This window comes from Mytilus californianus, unplaced genomic scaffold (assembly GCF_021869535.1).
Source record: "Mytilus californianus isolate M0D057914Y unplaced genomic scaffold, xbMytCali1.0.p SCAF_5, whole genome shotgun sequence".
Taxonomy (NCBI): domain Eukaryota; kingdom Metazoa; phylum Mollusca; class Bivalvia; order Mytilida; family Mytilidae; genus Mytilus; species Mytilus californianus.
Genome location: NW_026262701.1, coordinates 37,446,713 through 37,469,245, shown reverse-complemented (window position 1 = coordinate 37,469,245; position 22,533 = coordinate 37,446,713). Strand labels below are relative to the sequence as shown.

General features: G+C 32.1%; 1 protein-coding gene across 1 annotated transcript in view; it reads right to left on the bottom strand.

Moving 5' to 3' along the window:
- The window catches only part of LOC127701832 (transcription factor 25-like), a 47,431-nt gene extending 25,063 nt beyond the window's left edge, over positions 1-22,368 (bottom strand). The window contains exons 1-7 of the mRNA XM_052205800.1: positions 22,144-22,368; positions 15,552-15,841; positions 14,485-14,550; positions 13,907-13,995; positions 13,278-13,408; positions 9,350-9,449; positions 4,385-4,478 (exon numbers count right to left, since the gene is read on the bottom strand). Of these exons, the coding sequence (XP_052061760.1) occupies positions 4,385-4,478; positions 9,350-9,449; positions 13,278-13,408; positions 13,907-13,995; positions 14,485-14,550; positions 15,552-15,841; positions 22,144-22,272 (899 nt within the window). The 5' untranslated portion in view covers positions 22,273-22,368. The remainder of the gene's footprint in view (positions 1-4,384; positions 4,479-9,349; positions 9,450-13,277; positions 13,409-13,906; positions 13,996-14,484; positions 14,551-15,551; positions 15,842-22,143) is intronic.
- Positions 22,369-22,533: the final 165 nt, after the last annotated feature.

Below are 22,533 nucleotides of genomic sequence, written 5' to 3'. Positions count from 1 at the left end.
TACACGGAAAATAATCAGACTTGCTATTATTAAAAATAATATTTGATTTAATATTTTTGTACATATTTTGAATCACATTTAACATTTTCCCATTTACATTGTTTAACAGTAGTTTATGCCAAAGCCCATCCCTCCAAATTTTGTCAAAAGCCTTTACAAAGTCTATAAATGCACAATAAAGTTTTTTCTTTCTTTTCTTCAGAAGTTCAAACAGAGAATGTAATATAAATAAATTATCCATAGTGCTATAACCTTGCCTAAAGCCACATTGTGTTTATGTAAAATCAGGAAATCGTCAGAATATTTGTTCAAACGTGCGGTTAAAACAGCCGTAAACAGTTTACCCAAACAACTGACAATGGTAATTGGCCGAAAATTTTTAGGATTATTTCGATCTCCTTTATTCTTGAATATTGGTATAATATTACCAACTAGCCAACTCTCTGGTACAAATCCGGTATCAAATATCAAATTGAATAATTTTTCATAAATATCGATAAGCTGGTTTGAAGTTGCTTTTATGTATTCATTTATAACAGCATCTTCACCACCAGACTTATCATTTTTCAAATTTTTTATACATTTCAAAATTTCTCCTTTTTCTATATACAAATTCAAATCATAATTAAGATGATTAACCTGGTCTTCATCTAGAGGTGGTAAATCAACTCCATTATCATCCGTTGGAGAAGCATTTAGATCCATAAAGAAATCAAATAATTTCTCTATTGGGATATCCGGTTGTTTTTTACGCTTTCCCTGGTTAAGTACTTTCCAATAGTCTCTAGAATTTTTGGTTCTCAATTCTTTTAATTTTTTTGAAAGATTTTGCCGGTATAATCTATGATTTTTGTCGAGAGTTTTCTTGTATATGTTTTCTGATCCAGCCAAATTGGATCTATTGACTGTAGTTCGATATTTTTTAAATTTTCGTCTAAATTTACAATAATTTTGTCTCGCAAATGTACATTCTCGGTTAAACCAGGGTTTATTCATAAACGATTTCTGACGTGTTTTCCCGTTTTTACTATGAGAAATGCCAAATGTAGCTTTTGCACTTTCTATAAGAATTTCACATAGTTTCTCAACATGTATATTAACATTTACATCTACCCTTGGTTCTTTCAAATTATACAAAAGATCTTTTATTTTACCTTGGTTTATATTTTGTTGAAATTCTATCAATTTATCACTGTCCCACTTTCTTATCCTTTCTACACTTTCTTCTATATAATCAGGTACCTCACATCCGTCTACATTTGTTGCATACACACTAATAGATAATGGGCAATGTACATCAGAAAATAATTTTGAAAAATCTACTACTTCCAAAGTACAAAATCTATTTATAAAATTCACATTACTAATGCAATAATCTGCAACACTTGCATTCCTGCAAGTCAAGTTTCCTTCCTTGTCACCATTTATCCTCCCATTAAGTATAAAACAGTTATTCCCCTTGCAAAAGTCCAATAATAAAGAACCATACCTATTTTTTCCAATATCTCTATTTTTTCTTTCCCTCGGAATATCTAAAAAGTCCAAAATGGACACACTATTTTCTATAAAATCAGAGAAATTATTTGAAGGATCATGAGAATCAAAAATAAGAAAATCTTTCTCTGTTGCTGTTCGACCATTAAAATCGCCAACCAAACTGACAAATTTATACCGTGATGACAAGTCATGAAACTCATTTTCAATCTGACTAAAGATGCATAAGACGTGTACTCAGGTGGAATATATTTCAAATATTCAAGGTTACCGATTCTAATTTAAAATAGTACAATTTTTAGTTCATACACTCGTGTTTAGAATGCCATTAATATTTATTCAATTAAATTAATTCAGTATTTCATTGTTACAAAAATATTCAGCAGTCATAATTCATTTTAAACTGAGCTTACGGAAAATATAAAAATATACCACGGCTATCCAGTTATTGTGCCACCATATTACTCCCTCAAAATAATTATATTTCTTTTTTTATTTTCTGTCTCAAACTATCACTCCCGTTTATCATTCATACGAAATGATGTTCACACCTGGAACGGTGAACCGTGACGGCTAAAATTCACTGAGTGAAGATCAAAAGATTAGAATTACAGAATGCAAACCTTTTAATACCTTGAATTTAAGGGTTTCGAAGTTCATCCAAACAAATTTCAAACCTCGGGGAATATTTTAACATGATAAGTAGCTTTCCAAAACAAAATTTGAAAAATAAGAAAATAGGGGGGCCAAAACGGGGGCTTATCGTTCCTTGTCCTTTGTACTTGATCTTAGTTGTGTATAAGTTTTATGACATTTGGTTGAGACAAACTAAAGTTAGAGAACAGAAACGAAAAATTTAGCAATTTTTATGTTTATAAAGGGACATAACTCAAGAATGGTACGCTACCCAAATTTCGTACTTAATCTGTATTATGTAGTAATAAGCATTGTGTATAAGTTTCATAACATTTGGTTGAGGCAAACTAAAGTTAGAAAACGGAAACAAAAAATTTGTATTTGATCTTAGTTTTGTGGTAATGAATATTGTGCATAGGTTTCATAATGTTTGGTTGGGGCAAACTTAAGTTACAGAATGGAAACTAAAAATTTTGCAATCTTTCGATTTATAAAGGGGCATAACTCAATAATGGTTAAAGTGACACTACCCAAATTCAACTTGATCTGTGTTTTATCAGTGGAAGTCAAAATTAAACATTGCATTGAATTAAGCATTGATTTTAGTTGATTCAACTATAATCATGGACAAAGGAAGATAACTCCAATTTTAAAATTATTGATATTTAGAAGAAAATAAAAATTTTGCAATTTTTCCATTTATAAAGGGGCATAACTCTAGAATGGTTAAAGTGATGCCACCAAAATTCAAACTTGATCTGTGTTTTGTGGTAGTAAGCATTGTGTATAAGTTTCATAACATTTTATTGAGGCAAACTTAAGTTAGAGAACGGAAACTAAAAATTTAGCAATTTTTCCATTTATAAAGGGGCATAACTCTAGAACAGTTAAAGTGACGCCACCAAGTTTCAATCTTGATCTGTGTTTTGTGGATTTAAGCATTGTGTATAAGTTTCATAACATTTGGTTGAGGCAAACTCAAGTTAGAGAATGGAAACCAATTTTGGGACGTACGTACGTACATACAGACGGACAAGGGTAAAACTTATTGCCCCCACCGCTATGGTGGGGGCATAAAAACATCCTAGAACATTCTTTCTTTTATAAATGTTAATCACATCCAATAGTGCCAAAATTTAGGCCTTTCTGGTCCTTTTTCATTTCAACATACATTGGTTGTAATTACCCCAAAATTAAGACTATTTCTTAAGAGAAACATAACAAAACAGAAATTTAAGAGGTAACTCATCACTAAATAAACTGCTTCGCCTAGCGCAGCTGGATATGACCGCAGAGGTCCAACCCTGAACAGTTGGGGCAAAAATGGACACAATATTCAAGCTTGATACAAGTCTGAATTTGGATTGTAATTAAATATTTGACACATTATATGTTTTTGACACGGAATAAATGTAGTCAAAGAACTTGAAATTGGTTGTATGATTTGAATTTATATTCAATTGAAGATTTCTTGCTGTTGTGCAATACACTGTGCTGTTGCGCAATACTAAGTAAATCTGTTTTCAGCCTATATACAAAGAATTAGCAAAATAAATTGTGACCCCCAATTTTTTTCTTTGGAAAATTAACAATTTCTTAAATTTTGAGGGAAAAAAAGTGTCCCCCCCAAAAAAAAACCCTTCCTTTTGTGGTATTGAACCTTTTGGTTAAATTTCATAGAGATCCATACACTTAAACTAAAGTTATTGTCCGGACACCAAATGTCTTCGGACAACGCTAACACCGATGATGTGATACCAATATACGACCGCTAAATTTTTTTGCAGTCGTATAAAAAGTCTATTAAAGTTCACAACTAATACTCTTCTTAGTATGTGTAGAAATAACAAAGAGATTTTAGAAAAGGTAAAAAAGGTGACCTAACCACAAACAACATGTAAACTATGCAAAATTTAATGTACAATGACTGAGGGGGGTAGGGCTTAATAATTATTGAAAGAATGAAGAGATGTGTCAATGCTAATAAAGGCATGTCTATGTTTCATCTGCCATGAAGTTGGGAAAGAGAGAATTGGTGGCAGACGAAACATCTGCCAGAGGCATGCAACTTTGTGGCAGACAACCACAACCTATATTGCTCTGTGCAGGTAAAGCTTCAAAATCCTAAATTATTATAATGTACTTTAACACAGATTATCCATATCCTTCACAACATGTTCCTTATAAGCAAAATATGATCATGTATTAAAATCATCAATATATAAAGCTGTTAATGAGATAACCATCTCTTTACCTATTTTCTGCTATTTTAAATTCTAATCTACAGTTTCCTGTTGTTAAACTAAACAGTGGATGGAAGGAGGTTTCAAATGAATGTAAAGCTCTCTCTGTAAAACAAAATATATAAAATTAAATCTTTAAGGTTGATCAGAAATATATTCTTCCTCAATGTGATATTTTGTGCACACAATCAAAATTTTATTTTACCAAAAGTATAAATAAACAAGCATTCTGAGTATACAATGGCAATATATATTCCCCTACTGGTTAAATACTCATTGTACTGGAACAAAATGACAAAAAAGTGTGGAAAACTGATAACTTGTATATATTTTCTGAATCCAAGGACCATAACTCTGCCAAAAAACATCTGAATGGAACAAATTTCGATCTTGATCTATAACTGCTGTTTTCTGCTCTTTGGTCAGGTTGTTGTCTCTTTGACATATTCCCCATTTCCATTCTCAATTTTATTGTCATGGTTAAACAATATAAAATAAAAGATCAAATCAATATCTTCAAGCATGATGAAAAAAAGTGTGGAAAACTGATTTCTTCTGTGAATTTTCTGAGTCCAAGGACCATTACTATGCACAAAATCATCAGACCAGAACAAAATTCAAACTTGATCTGTAACTGGTCTTGATAAAACTATATATACCAAATATCAAATCAACATATCTTCAAGCACAAAGAAAAAAAGTGTGGAAAACTGATTGCCGATAGGGGACTTACAATGCTTTAACTTTATATTGCATCAACTATCTATTGATTTTGACATTTAATATGACTGATGGAAGAACAGATTTTTAACGGTGACAAATATTACATGTAGACCAGAACAAAATCATGTTGCTGTGATATGAAAATGAAACCTGCTTCATATTTGACTGACAAGCTGAGCTGGACTTTTATCATGCTAATTCACAAGGTAACATTCTGCAGAAAGACACACAATCACTGACACATGAACTGCGTCGGATAGAAAAGACCTTATGCAAATGAATATGAACACATCTGTTAACATATTTCGGGTTAAACAAATTCTCTATGTGAAGTCTGTAACTGTTTGAAAATTGAGTTGTTATAAGAACCCTACAAAACAGACCAAAATTTATCCTTTATTTCATATTTGAATGTTCCAAAATCAATCATAGTCTTATCCATGTACCCATTGGTGGCCTTTGGCTGTTGTCTGGTCTATGGTCGGGTTGTTGTCTCTTTGACACATTCCCCATTTCCATTCTCAATTTTAATTTTACATGTATACATGCACTTGCATAAGGTCAATTTCTATCCGACACAGCTCACATTATTCTGATTCTTGATCTGATCAGTTTTTGGTCTTACTCCTAAATGCCATGTACTTATTGGAGAAGCAGTAAATACCAATTTGCAAGTGATTGGTTTAGACTGTCTAGGGATTGAACTCACAAACATCCCCACTTGAGGCCAGCACGATACCATGAAACCACCAGGACAATTGTATATGAGTTTGGAGCTCAAGTTTGATGACATATCATCTGCATGAGGTAAAGGGGAGGTTTGTGCATATGTAAAACTGGTTTAAATCAACATTTTGTGCCTGTATCAAGTCAGGCTATCTGGACCATGTGTTGTACTTTGTGTTATTCTTTCTTTATATATGTCTTTTTTTTGAAAGGTGTTCGTGGTTGATGTGGTATGTTGCATTGTGCAATATTATTAGCAATTTCTTTTATCCCTTATTTATTAATTTCTAAAATAACAGTATTCAAATGGTAGTGTTTTAATCCTTTCAAACTGAATGTATCCTTTTGGCACCCTCCTGCGAATGCAGAAATTATCCTTTTGGCACACAGGTGTAGATGCCGTATGTATCCATAAGGATACATAAGTTTCTATTTTTAGACGGTCACAATGCAAACAGAAATAAAATGCTTCGCTGGGCGCAGCTTGATACGACCACAGAGGTCGAACCCTGAACAGTTGGGGCAAGTATGGACACAACATTCAAGCTTGATACAGTTCTGAATTTGGATTGTGATTAAATATTTGACACAGCATAGGTTTCTGACACAGAAAGAATGTGGTCTAAGAACTTCAATTTTTTTAATTAACCTATTATGGTCCAATGTCCAAAATCAAAATACATGGTTAGATTCAGCATATCAAAGAACCCCATATATTCAAGTTTTGTTGAAATCAAACAAAGTTTAATTTTGGACCCCAACTTGGACAAACTTGAAAACTGGTCCCATAATCAAAAATCTAAACAGATGTTTAGATTCAGCATATCAAAGTACCCCAAGAATTCAATTTTTGTTAAAATCAAACTAAGTTTAATTTTGGACCCTTTGGACCTTAATGTAGACCAATTTAAAAATGGGACCCTAAATTAAAAATCTAAAAACACGGTTAGATTTGGCATATCAAAGAACCCCAATTTTTCATTTTTTGATGAAATCAAACAAAGTTTAATTTTGGACCCTTTTGACCTCAATATGAACCAATTTGATAGCAGGCCCACAAATAAAAAATCTAAATACATGGTAAGATTCAGCATATCAAAGAACCCCATATATTCAATTTTTGTTGAAATCAAACAAAGTTTAATTTTGGACCCCAATTTGGACCAACTTGAAAACTGGGCCAAAAATCTAAAATCTAAATACATGTTTAGATTCAGCATATCAAAGAACTCCATATATTCAATTTATGTTGAAATCAAACAAAGTTTAATTTTGGACCCCAACTTGGACCAACTTGAAAACTGGGCCCATTATCAAAAATCTAAACACATGTTAAGATTCTACATATCAAAGAACCCCAAGAATTCAATTTTTGTTAAAATCAAACTAAGTTTAATTTTGGACTATTTTGACCTCAATGTGGACAAAGTTGATAACAGGGCCCAAAAATCAAAAATCTAAATACATGGTTAGATTCAGCATATCAAAGAACCCCATATTTTCAATTTTTGTTGAAATCAAACAAAGTTTAATTTTGGACCCTTTTGACCTCAATATGAACCAATTTGATAGCGGGGTCCACAAATAAAAAATCTAAATACATGGTTAGATTCAGCATATCAAAGAACCCCATATATTCAATTTTTGTTGAAATCAAACAAAGTTTAATTTTGGACCCAAATTTGGACCAACTTGAAAACTGGGCCAAAAATCAAAACTCTAAATACATGTTTAGATTCAGCATATCAAAGAACCCCATATATTCAATTTTTGTTAAAACCAAACAAAGTTTAATTTTGGACCCTTTGGACCTTAATGTAGACCAATTTGAAAACTGGACCCAAAATTAAAAATCTAAATACACGGTTAGATTCGGCATAACAAATAAATAAATGTGGTCAAAGATTTTACAAATCTAATGCGCCATACTGTCCAATTAAAGATTACTTCTTGAAATTTTTCAATATTTGAAATTTGAAAAAAAAATAATATTTGAAGAATAATTCTTTTTAATTTCTGAAATCTGAAATGAGAAAAAATTGACCCCCACAATTTCTTTAAACCCCCCCCCCCCCCCTTTTTTCCCCCAAAAAATTCTTTTCCTCAAGATATGGTCATAATCTCAATTCAAATTTCCAATGGAGTTTGCAACCATAATTACCCATTTAAATTTACCATAGTGCTAACTTAATCTATTTTATAATAGAATTTAAAATATAGTGTCAAATCTTTCATATGGATTTTGTTGTAAAAAAAAAAGATGCAACATTTGCAGATATTTTTACTGGTCTTCCTTTATAAATATGCATTTCTTTAAACATAATTTAAAAGCAGTGTAAGGGAAGTAACCAAAACGTTGTATTTGGATTACCTCCCTTACACTGTTTTAAATTATCTTAATTGTTCTTTAACCATTACTTTATACATAATTTAAAAGCAGTGTAAGGGAGATAATTTCAATGATGTATTTGATTTATCTCCCTTACACTGCTTTAAATTATGTTTTGTACTAAAGTATTTGTCCATTAACCAGGACAACCTTGTTTTTCCCCCCTTTTTTGCCCCTTATTCTTAAACGGTTTGAGCCATAACCCCCCAAAGCAAATCCTAACCATCCCTTTGTGGTATGGAAACTTGTAGTATAATTTCAGAGAGATCCATACACCGTTCCACAGTTATTGTCTGGAAACTAGAAAATGCTTATTTTTGGCCCCTTTTTGGCCCCCTTATTCCTTAACTGTTGGTACCATAACCCCCAAAATCAATCCCCACCTTCCTTTTGTGGTATTGAACCTTATGGTAAAATTTCATAGAGATCCATTCACTTAAACTAAAGTTAGAGTGCGAAAACTAATGCGTCTTCGGACGACGACGCCGGACGACGACGACGACGCCAACGTCATACCAATATACGACCACAAAAAATTTTTTGCGGTCGTATAAAAATAACACTATAATGAATTTCTTGACTCAGCTGATCTGTAAATAGTATAATAAACACTTAATACATTCCATAAATTCGTATCAGGCGTAAATACGCTGTCAAACACAATATTTTTTCAAAGAATGTTGAAAGAAAAACTCATGACGTAACAAAATGGCAGAATCGAAACAATTGCTGTCAATAAAAAATGACTGTCATGTTTTTCATTTCGAGAAAACTTAAAAATGCTGACAATTAAAATTCTGCACATTATGTACATTGTTAGAATAAATATGTTAATTTTGCAAAAAAAATATCCACTCATCTGCACAAAACTTACTTTAAACATTTTAGATTACTTAAATAACCTTATATGCATATTAAAATATCTCAACAAACTGCCTTACATTGTATATCAAAATACATGAATACTTGAGGAGCTTAAGACAAAAAGGTGTCTAAATAAGTATACCTACATCCACCTAGTGTCTTGTTTGGAGATAAAAAGGGGTATAAATAAGTACACCTACATCCACCTAGTGTGTTGTTTGGAGATAAAAAGGCATCTTATAAGTTTAGTCTATGATTTGAATTAATCTGTTACCTATTAATTCAGCTGACATCTGCATATCTTCATTCATACGAAACACATCACTCAAAGCTATTAAGGCATCTATATGGTAACCTTGTATTTGTATAATATTCTACAAAATAATTAATGATTTATGAATATCTATGACATTTTTGTAATAAATTGCTTCGCCTAACGCAGCTGGATACGACTGCAGAGGTCCAACCCTGAACAGTTGGGGCAAAAATGGACACAATATTTGTGCTTGATACAGGTCTGATTTGGATTGTAATTAAATATTTGACACATAATAGGCTTCTGACACTGTCAAAGAACTTAGAATTGGTTATATGATTTGAATTTATATTCAATTTTTTTCTTTTGTGCAATACACTTTGCTGTTGCGAATTGACCCCCCCTCCCCCCACCAAAATTTTTTTTAAAATTTACTCCCCCTTTTTTTTTGCTTTTGAGCAATACACTATGCTGTTGCGTATTGACACACACACCCCCGCCCCAATTTTTTTTTAACCTTCCCCCCTTTTCCAAAAAAAAATTCTTTCTCTCAAGATATGGTCATAATCTCAATTCAAATTTCCAATGGAGTTTGCAACCATAATAACCCATTTAAATACATCATAAAAGTCTTAAAACAGAAAATGACATACATAATCATGGCTAAAATTAATACACCTTAATCAGCATTTTTAAAATTATTAAAATAGTAACTTCTAAAAATAAATTGACAGCTAATCACCTCAAGACAATCCAACATGTCTTTATACATAATTTAAAAGCAGTGTAAGGGAGGTAATTCAAACACAACATTGTACTTAAGTAATTGTCCATTAACCAGGACACCCTTGTTTTTTCGCACTTTTTTGCCCCTACTTTCTAAACGGTATGAGCCATAACACCCCAAAGCCAATCCTAACCATCCCTTTGTGGTATGGAAACTTGTGGTATAATTTCAGAGAGATCCATACACCGTTCCACAAGTTATTGTCTGGAAACTAGAATAAAATGCTCCACTGGGCGCAGCTTGATACGACCGCAGAGGTCGAACCCTGAACAGTTGGGGCAAGTATGGACACAACATTCAAGCTTGATACAGCACTGAATTTGGATTGTGATTAAATATTTGACACAGCATAGGTTTCTGACACATAATGATTGTGGTCTAAGAACTTATTTTTTTTTAATTTACCTATTCAAACCATATCTTTATTATTTGCTTTTATATAAATCAGAAATAACCAATTTAAAATGGAAAATTTTAAAGTAAAAAAAAGGAAAAAAAGGAAACCCCCCACCCCCCCCCCCATTTTTTACCCCCTTATGATTCATCACCCACAAACTCAATCCCAGCCTTGAACACAAGTTATTGTCTGGAAACTAGAAAAAAATGCTTGTTTTTTGGCCCCTTTTTGGCCCAAAATTCCTAAACGTTTAGGGCAATTATCCCTAAACTCAAACCCAGCTTTCCCTTTGTGACATGGAACCTTGTAGTACAATTTCATAAAGTTCCATACACTTACCCACAAGTTATTGTCCTGTAACTAGAAAAATGCTTGTTTTTTGCCCCTTTTTGGCCCTTAATTCCTAAAATTTTGAGGCAATTACCCCCAAAATCAATCCCAGCCTTCCCTTTGTGGTATGGTACCTTGCAGTACAATTTCAGAGAGATCCATACACTTGAACACAAGTTATTGTCTGGAAACTAGAATAAACTGCTTCGCTGAGCGCAGCTGGATACGCCCGCAGAGGTCCAACCCTGAACAGTTGGGTCAAGTGGACACAATATTCAAGCTTGATACAGGTCTGAATTTGGATTGTAATTAAATATTTGACATATTATAGGTTTCTGAATAAATATAGTTAAAGAACTTGAAATTGGTTATATGAATTGAATTTATATTCAATTAAAGATTTCTTGCTGTTGTGCAATACACTGTGCTGTTGCGCAATACTTAGTAAATTTGTTGTCAGACTATAAACAAATAAAGTTCAATTAATTCTCAATGTCATATTAGAAATTTATGAAAATGTAAAGGGAGCTTACATCAATAGATATAAACAATTCACCAAAGTTTCATGAGAATTGCTGACAGCATTTTTGAGTTATTGTCCGAAAACTGGAAAATCCCCCCTTTTTTAATGAATAAAACCCCATAACTCAGAAATTTTAAATGTAAAATTTATAAAATTCTAAATGGAGCTTACATCAATAGATATAAACAATTCACCAAAGTTTCATAAGAACTGCTGAAAGCATTTTTGATTTTTTGTCCGAAAACTGGAAAATCCCCCTTTTTTTATGAAAAAACCCTGTAACTCGAAAACGTAAAATCTATAATATATAAAAATCGAAAGGGAATTCATGTCAATAGATATAAACAATTCACCACAATTTCTTGCAAGTTGGTGAAAGCATTCCTGAGTTATTGTCCGAAAACTGGAAAATCCCCCTTTTTTTAATGAATAAAACCCCATAACTCGGAAACGTAAAATCTAAAATTTATAAAAAACGAAAGGGAGCTCACGTCAATAGATATAAACAATTCACCAAAGTTTTATGCAAATTGGTTAAAGCATTTTTGAGTTAATGTCCGACATGTTGACGACGGACGGACAGACGGACGGACGGACGGACAGACGGACGGACGGACAGACGGACGGACGGACAGACGGACAACGGTATACCATAATTCGTCTCTTAAACGGGCGTATAAAAATGTTTATTTTTGGCCCCTTATTCCTAAATGTTTTGGGCAATTACCCCCAAACTCAATTCCAGCTTTTCCTTTGTGATATGGAACCTTATAGTAGAATTTCAAAAAGATCCATACACTTACACACAAGTTATTGTCATGAAACTAGAAAAATGCTTGTTTTTTCCCCTCTTTATTGCCCCTAATTCCTAAAATTTTGAGGCAATTATCCCCAAAATCAATCCCAGCATTCCCTTTATGATATGGAACCTTGTGGTACGATGTCAGAGAGATACATACACTAACACACAAGTTATGTCTGGAAGTTACAAAAATGCTTATTTTTGGCCCCTAATTCCTTAACTGTTGGTACAATAACCCCAAAATCAATCCCAACCTTTCTTATATGGTATTGAACCTTATGGTCAAATTTCATAGAGATCCATTCACTTAAACTAAAGTTAGAGTGCTAAAACCAATGTGTCTTCGGACGACAACAATGACGACGCCAACGTCATACCAATATAGGAAAATTTTGCAGTTGTATAAAAATGCTTATTTGGGCCCCTAATTCATAAACTGTTGGGACCATAACCCCCAAAATCAATCTCAACCTTCCGTTTCTGGTTATAAACCTTGTGTTTAAATTTCATAGATTTCTATTTACTAATACTAAAGTTATTGTCCGGAAACCAAATGTCTTCGGACGATGACGACGTGATACCAATATATGACTGCAAAATTTTTTGCTGTCGTATAATAACCCCTGGTTTTCTGGAAATCTTAAATTAGTATATTAAGCAGCGCATTAATCCTCAATATTTAATGCAAACTCATGTACAAGTAAATTTTGGCTCAAAATGGTCTAAATATATTTCTCTTTCACCACCAGTTTCTGCAAATTTGTTCATTCGTTTAAATAAACAATGACATCAAAAGCACTATTTTTTTGTCAGGGAAGGGCTACTTTACATATGTTCTAAATTGGAGAGGGTGAATTGGTGGTCTGATTTGAAAATTTCTTATTGATTCACTTGTAGCTGCTTTATAGTGACTGACACGTTTACTACATGTATTTTAAAATAGTTTGTTACTATTTTGACAAATAAATTTTAGTATAATTATCTTTATGATATAAACTTTAGAAAACATATAATCACCCTTCAAAATAAAAAAGATTACAAAGGTGATAATGACTAATTACTAATAGTTTTACAGTATAATGAATGCATCATCTTTTCTATACATACTGCAATATTCTGTGGGTTTAGAGATTCAACAGCCTCATAAAACTGGAACTGAATTTTTTGGTAGTCTTTACTGTGTTCAAATATATAATACTGAACACCATTTCTTGTTTCTTTTAAGGTCATTGATAATCCTAGAAATATAAAGTAATGTATTTTTTATGATTAAATACACACATAATTGTGAATAATTAAACCATTGCACATGTTTTTCTTGATTTGTTGTTTAGTGAAGAATATTACATTTCTCTTTTTTCTTTAATACAAAATAACTGAAAATATTTAATTTCAAACATACTTTAGCTTTTATAGAAATAAGAAGATGTGGTATGAGTGCCAATGAGTCAACTCTCCATCCAAGTCACAATGTGTAAAATGTTTCCTTTATGAATTTAACATGTTATCTCTCTTATTCTTCATGAATATTCATGAGTTGAATGTATTATATTCAAGTGTTACCAGCACCAATTTGAGAACTGACCATCATGAAATATTCAATGTGGAAAAACAAAATATTTTAAGATCTACTAAGGGCTATTCCAGAATTAAACACATGGGGGTAGCCCTAATCATAGTTGATCTGACAGCTGAAACCCTTAAAGAAACAATCTTTATTATTGTTACTTGCTTACCTATTTTACCAATTGGCGGCCAAGTATCTTTTGGAGTTGACATCCAAGTTGCCCTCTTTCTAGCTCGAGCATTTCTTGGTTGTCGTCTACTACAAAATACAAGTACTACCGTTGTAAATAATGTATTTTCAAATGTTAATAATTTTCCAAAAGGGATTTTGTTTACACACCATCATTTACATTGGTACTTTGAAATAGGCGATGAATTTACAGGAGGCAATAAGACTTGTACATGTTATTTCAGAGAGTTGATATAGTTTTATTTTTTTTGGCAAGTCATTTGAAATTTCATTGTAATTTTAAACTGTGATATTTCCTGTTATACAATTTAATTTTTCTTAATTATTTTCCACCAATGCTTTAGAATAGAACCAATTGATTATCACCAAAATTTCAAGTTAAGTAAAAAAATTGAAGTGTGCATGCAAATTTTAAAATAATAAAAAAATAATTAAACAATAGCAAAATGAACAAGTTTTCATGTCTCACATAATCCTTAATGTGATTTCTAATAATTATTGCTGAATCTCGAAGAGTGTAAAATCATTCACATGTAGATGTAAATAGACAAAATGTACCTCATTTCAGCTTGTACAACTCTTGAACCAAAAATTCTTTTCATTTCATTATCTGGGTTCAAATTCCTGTAAATGAAAACACAAATTTTAAGAATTTTAGTATCATCATGTAATATACTGTAAATCTATTAAAGAGTCATAAAATGTGAGTTGTCTCCCATTCATGTACACTTTTCATGATAAATTTCTACCAAATTGAATCTAACAGCTGGTAAATGATGCAAACTTGCTCTGGCAGTCACATTTCAACATATATAATCAACACTAAGAGCTAACAATTACTAAAAACAGTTTTTATGATTATATTTTAATACTAAGGGGTTTTATTGCCAAAAAAGTCTAAATATAGTGTGTTCTTTGATTTAACATCATTTCTGATCCAAAAATACTTGAGCAGTCAACAAGTATTCAAGATAAAAATACCTGAACATTAATTAACATTGAATACTAATCTACAATGATATGCTTAGATTTTTTGTGTTCTATATCAAATCTTTTTGGCTTTGGCATTTGCATTTTGTTTTTCATTTTTTTTCCTGAGACCTTTGGTCATGTAGGTCTGGAGCAAGTACTACATTTGCAATGGATGAAATAAAACTGGTTTCACCCAACCAAATAATCATGTTCCTTTACTAAATATGGAACTTTGTCAGTGTTTTCTTGTATCATACATGTACTACAATGTTATATGTCCTTTAATTAGCGTAAATGATTTTGATGGCAGTCTATGATAATCTCTACCAATTTTCTACTCACTATGCAATGTAGAGAGCTTCACATATAGTAACAAGACGCTCGTCTATTGTTAAAGACCTTATGTTGATCTCTGGATGTCTTTTGATTTCTTGTCTTGTTGGGATGCTGTCTCATTGACTTATAACACATATACCTATATTCATTACTTTAAATCATTTAAAACATGGAAATTTTCACGTGTGTTATTTTCTTCGAAATATTAAAGCATTAACTTTTCCTGTGGGAGCTGAATTCATGCATTGAACATTTGCCAATTGGTTTGAACATCACTTCAATTTTTTGTGTATTCAAGATAAAATAATAACTAATACTTGTGTTCTACAGTCAATAAGGCTTTCATGCTTGATGTTACAGTTGACTGCTCAGTGTCTTGTATGTGTGTACTTTTGCTTTCTCCCAGAATTCTTTCAACTTCCTGTAGTGATGCATCAATGTCATCCATGTTTTCACCATTTTTAACTTTCTCTTCTATTTTTTCTTTGTTCTTCTTTTTCTTTTTCTTCTTTTTTTTTCTAGCACCTTGTTGCTGAATGTCTTTAGGAACAACATTTTCTATATCATTTGTTTCTTCAATGTCTTCTTCTTCCTCATCATCTCCAAGCTGTAAATAAACATGATAAACAAGATAGCCCTGTGTTATTATTGTATTTCATTGTTTTAATTTTTTTTACATAAAATTATACAATTCTGTTGAATATTTTTTTTCTAGTCAATAAAAAAGTTTTTTTCTTTTGTCTGACATTTTAAAAGCTTACTTGCCTTTTACCAATACTACATATTTCAATAATTTTATGTTGACATTTCAATAAAGGTATTAGGAGAGTTGTTTGTAATAAGTTCTTTGTTTTCATAAGCAGCAGTTGTAGCTGGGGGAGGGGTGTGTGGTTGTGAGCATATTAATCTGGTTTATCCCACCACATTTTGTGCCTATACCAAGTCAGGCTATTCATACCAGGTGTTGTTCATTCATGTTTATCAATGTTTGTTTGTCAATTTTGTAGGGGAGAATTTGGTGGTTAATTTGGTCGGTTATTGTGCAGTAGTTTTTGGGTAATTCTTGTTATCCCTTTTTATGTACTGGTCTTATTATATGCATTTCTATAGGACCTGAGGCGTGAAAGCGAATAAGCTTTTTTTGTATTACAATTTCTTGCACTGTTTTTACTCATTCCAAGCTGACTAGTTTTCTTTTCAAAAAATTATGTTATTTCATAATAAAAACAATTATGCAGAACAAAGACTTCATTATAACACATTTTATTTGTATAATGTATCTTAAAATTAACATTAATGATGTATTTCATCCTGCTAAACTTAGCATAAAATAAAATGCTCCGCTGGGGCGCAGCTTGATACGACCGCAGAGGTCAAACCCTGAACAGTTGGGGCAAGTATGGACACAACATTCAAGCTTGATACAGCACTGAATTTGGATTGTAATTAAATATTTGACACAGCATAGGTTTCTGACACAGAATGAAAGTGGTCTAAGAACTTATAATTTTTTAATTTACCTATTCATACATGTGATGGACTGTGAAACTCAGATCAGGAGATTGGGAAATTTTGGTCAGGAGATTAGGACTCAGATCAGGAGGTTTTTAATCGACATAAATTTTGTCGTAAATGTAACCGTGTGCTGTAAAAATGGTCTTTTAAAGTGTGTTTTCTTCAACTTTCCATCCAATTTATTATGTTTATAGTACCCTTGTACTTATAAAGTTTCTCCATCTTTATATTTTACATGTTCAATCTAACATCTTTTTTTTTCAGTATGTTCTTTAAATTTTTTACTTCATATTCTATAAAACATTTATTGCAACCAGAACATTTGTTTAACTATCTGCAAATAGCTTTTGTTTGCATACTCAGAAAATCATTCTAACTGTAAAACAAGGGTCATAGTTATTATATAAATTTCAATTTAAGCCTTGAAAGGAAGTATAGAATCCTCAAATAATTTTCAAATTATTATTTTTTTATTTGTCCTAAGACATTTAAAATCATTTATTTACCATCCTTTTATGATTATTTGTTCAATTTATATATTATTTATATTCTATTAAAAATTTTCATTATTAAAAGGAAAGTAACTTAAAACAGGATAAATCAAGGGAAGTAACCCAATAAATACACAGTTTTTGTTACACAACGGCAGTTAGCCTGAGGTAAAAAATCATTGATTACCAGTATGTTTGACACCCAAGCTGACAAGTGAAGCCATATAATTATGCATGTTAATTGATTTACAGGTAAAATATAACTTCAGGTAATGTGAGTTACACCAGATGCCTGAGATGATATGTTGGGCAGAAATTTTTCATTCATGAAAAATTTCATACACGGGATTATAATTTTCCTCTTCAACCGGAGGTCGGGAGGAGACTCCTGAAAACAGGATTATTGTACTCCTGTCGGGAGGTTCACATGTATGCTATTCAAACCATATCATTATTATTTGCTTTTATATCAAGGTTGGGCGGTAAATACCACCCCCGGTATTTACCAGTGGTATTTACCACCCTGGTCAATACTCCTCAAGTGGTCAATACTGGCAAATACTGGACAATTGAAATTTTCATGGTTCTTTTGACAGATTTTACTATCAATGTTAGTTAAATCTTAGTTGATAGGGGAAATTATTTTAACTTTATTCATATGGCATGATTAAGTTTATAAAAAGGATTGATATTGGTATGTTTTATCAATTATTAGCATGAATAATGACTTATTTAGTTCTTATGGGTAATGATATAACATAGTTTAGGTATGAATATAAAATTGCTATATCAGTTATTTCAACATGTATAAAATATATATATTTTTTTCTTGAAAAGGTTTGATTTTAACAGGTAAATAGAATTACAGGTGACTAGATTATCAGGGCATTACCTATTAAATGGCAAGCAGGTGTCAAAAGTTTATTCAATATTACAACTGTCCCCTAATAAATGTTGACATAACAGGAAAAAAGTCATAAAAGTTATTTTTGAAGACTGTTTAAAACAATTATTTTATTCCTGACTATTCAACTGCATGATAAATATCTTCTAAAACTAAATCCTGTAAATACAGAAACTGGAAATTTTTGAAGGATCTATACTTTGGCTGCTGTTTTTCTTTTTCTTTAATTTTATTCTAATAATCATTGTCCATGATGTGTTCATGTATAATTTCAATTTATATAAGAAAAGATAACATTAAAAAAGTCTAATTTTGACTTGAAAACTTTCATATTTTCATGACTAACAGTTATTGAATGTAGGGCTAAATATCACAGGACTGAAAGTCACAATGCAATTTTGAAAGAACTATTTCTTTAATTAAGAAAAGACTAATTTTTAAGACATTGTTTTATTACATTTGCTGAAATTACTGTTAAGAAAACAAGCTGTCATAGTCTTTTTCTTGACTGGCTTCATGGTACCAAGAAATATCCTTTGTAGGATTAATATTTAATAAATCTTCATTTAACCATGTTCATTATCAATCTCATAAACATTACAATGAATTCATTTCAAGGATTTTCCCTTACATATTCAAACACTTGTAAACTAATTAATTGTGAGTTTTTGTCCTTTACAATGTAGTAAATAAGTGACTTTCTGTCCTGTGAATATATTTGTCCATTTACCCTGTAGTTGACCAGGTAGGGACTGTATTTAATAGTAATATCTTATCAAAATTTCAATTGACCAGTATTGACCAGTATTTGCCAGTATTTCCCGGTAAATACCGGTATTTACCGCCGGCCTGGTCAATACTAGTATTGACCACTTTTTTGCCAACCTTGTTTTATATATAAATCAGAAATAACCAATTTAAAATGGAAAATTTTAAAGAAAAAAAAGGAAAAAAAAATCCCACCCCAAATTTTTTTAACCCCCTTATGATTCATCGCCCCCAAGCTCAATCCCAGCTTTCCCTTTGTGGTATGGTACCTTGCAGTACAATTTTAGAGAGATCCATTCACTTGAACACAAGTTATTGTCTGGAAACTAGAAAAATGCTTGTTTTTTTTGTCCCTTTTTGGCCCCTAATTCCTAAACTCTTAGGGCAATTACCCCCAAACTCCAACCCAGCTTTCCCTTTGTGATATGGAACCTTGCAGTACAATTTCATAAAGATCCATACACTTACAAACAAGTTATTGTCCTGAAACTAGAAAAATGCTTGTTTTTTGCCCCTTTTTGGCCCCTAATTCCCAAAATTTGGAGGAAATTACCCCCAAAAATCAATCCCAGTATTCCCTTTGTGATATGGAACCTTGTGATACAATGTCAGAGAGATCCATACACTTACACACAAGTTATTGTCATGAAACTAGAAAAATGCTTGTTTTTTGCCCCTTTTTGGCCCCTAATTCCTAAAATTTGGAGGCAATTACCCCCAAAATTAATCCCAGCATTCCCTTTGTGATATGGAACCTTGTGGTACAATGTCAGAGAGATCCATATACTTACACACAAGTTATGTCTGGAAGTTACAAAAATGCTTATTTTTGGCCCCTTTTTGGCCCCTAATTCCTTAACTGTTAGTACCATAACCCCCAAAATCTATCCCCACCTTCCTTTTGTGATATTGAACCTTATGGTAAAATTTCATTGAGATCCATTCACTTAAACTAAAGTTAGAGTGCGAAAACTAATGTGTATTCGGACGACGACGCCGGACGACGACGACGACGCCAACGTCATACCAATATACGACCACAAAAATTTTTTTGCGGTCGTATAAAAATCTCCACACTTTAGTTTATAAAGTTTAACTTTTTATTTTTTATCGTAATGTTCGATTTATATTATCCAGTAATCTATCAAATTAAATAGAGTTTGGTATTTTATACTCTCCAAAAGTGAAGGATATTGATAAATCAGGGAAACCATTGTAAAAACGAAGTAGGTCATTGCACATCTTAAAGGAAATCGTAACTTATTCTATCATTACTTTTGGATATTTCTGGAAATATTTTGCACCAACAGGCACACTAAAGGTAAGAATTAGTATATATGCAAAAATTTCTAGCCGTCAATTAAGATTTCATGGCAAAAGTGGGTCTCCAAGTTCTACCGAAAATTTCTCTCACAAATTCTCTGGCTTCAGCATTTTGACATCATAGGAAAGCATCATAGCAAAAAAATTAAAATAGGCTTTCAAGACATCTCTTCTTTATAATTCAGCACTCCATCAACATACTGATGATAACTGATTTTACTATGCTGTGCGTTCGTGGGATCTAATTTCTATTTACAGTGAATTATATACAAAATAAAAATTTCAATGTAATTTCTTTTTCTTCTGTTTTTGTACTATACAAGACATGGTAATGATTTGGTCGTTGGAAGTGGTCACAGCAAAAAAATTAAAATAGCCTTTCAAGACGTCATAATTACGATCAACTACTTAAAGGGAGTCTCATTGGCGGGGGGGGTCTGATCCCGGATCCCACTTATTGTTTTGTCAGAATCCTAGCTGTATCCCGCTTATCGTTGCCATAATAGCGCTTGTAATTCATGTAATTTCCCGTGTCCCGCTGGACTTCGTTTCCAAATTTCACATAAAATAATTTGACTTTCATACATCACGCTTAAAAAAATCGACCAATACCGCGTCATGCTTAGACCCCAATGAGACCCACCTTAGACTAGGCCTGCCCCGAATCCGGGTCCGTTCGCGCCCAATCACGTTCGCCCCCATGCACGTTCGCCCCCTTTCACTTTCGCACCCTACACGTTCGCACCCAAAGTCCGTTCGCACCCTACACGTTCGCGCCCAATTTTTATTTGTTTTGTGTTTAATAATTTGTAAACGAGTTTTGGTAAGAGTATTGCTATAAATATATATTTTTTCATTGTTTCTAAATAAAGTGAGATTCTGACAAGGTTTTTTTTTTGTCATGGTAAATGTATTGCTATAAACATTTTTTTTTTCATTGTTTTTAAATAAAGTGAGATACTGACGACCAGTATTTTATTTTTGTGTTGTGTTGAATAATTTTTAATCATGTTAAGGTAAGTGTATTGCTGAGCAGCTCTATATATATATATAAAAAAAAATTTCATTGTTTCTAAATAAAGTGAGATTCTGACAACGTTTTTTTAGGTGTTGATAAAATCTAAATCATGTTTTGGTTAGTGTATTGCTTATGCTATAAATATTTCTTTTTTATTGTTTCAAAAGGAATTGCCATAGGGTTCTGACAACGTTTTTTTTATGTGTTGAATAATTCGTAATCACGTTTTGGATAGTGTATTGCTATAAATATGTTTTTTCATTGTTTATGAATAAAGTGAGATTCTGACACACATGAGATCAAAGGAGCCAAGCTGTTAAAAACAATTATCTTCATGTTTTTTATTTAAAATCTTCAAAGTTTTACTCATACCAAGCTAAATACATGCAGTATTTACATCAAAGCAAGTTAAAACAACCATGACAACAATCATGATTTTTAAACACTCAACAATAACACCAAATTAGGCTGTGTATAAATACCAATAAGAAGTAATCATACATAATTAACATTTAATAATTAAAACAATATTTCATTTAAAAATTCCCGAATTTTTACTTATGAAAATAAAAATATTTTGTTATAAACATCTACAAAACATCTAAAAATTTATCAGGTTTATGAATTAAAAAAAAAAGGGTGCGAACGTGTAGGGCGCGAACGGACCTAGGGGGCGAACGTGTGGGGTGCGAACGTGTAGGGTGCGAACGTGTATTGGGCGCGAACGGACCCGATACCGCCTGCCCCAAAGAGATGAAAAATAAATTTATTTGAATTCTGTAAAGATAAATCTGCATTTAAAACTTGTTAGAGTGTACGATCCCCGGAGTGTTTTCTGTCGGTTGATTTGTGACATTTTCCATATGTTTAATGTTTATGTTTTGCTTTACCAGTGCAAAAGGGTTTACAACAGCAGTCTGGGTTTTCTCGGTACATTCTTCCTCGTCTAACTCATCATCAACAGACGGAACTTCTAATTCTTGTTTACCATGAAGTTTGCGCAATGCTCTAGACGACATGGTAAAAAATATGGACAAATAACGCAGATGACAAGCGTGGAACTCTTATGTCAAGTTCCACATGGCCAATGTTTACAATTTGTTGAGAAACCGGAAGTTATACCCTGCGGAACATTCAAATGTATTAGGTTTAATATATAAAAAATAAAGACACCAGTTAATAAAATAAATTCATTAGATTGTTTTAATTGATCAAATCATTCATTTGATGTAAGTTTGGATTTTTAGATTTTAGTTCTTCTATATTAAGTGCGGATCTAC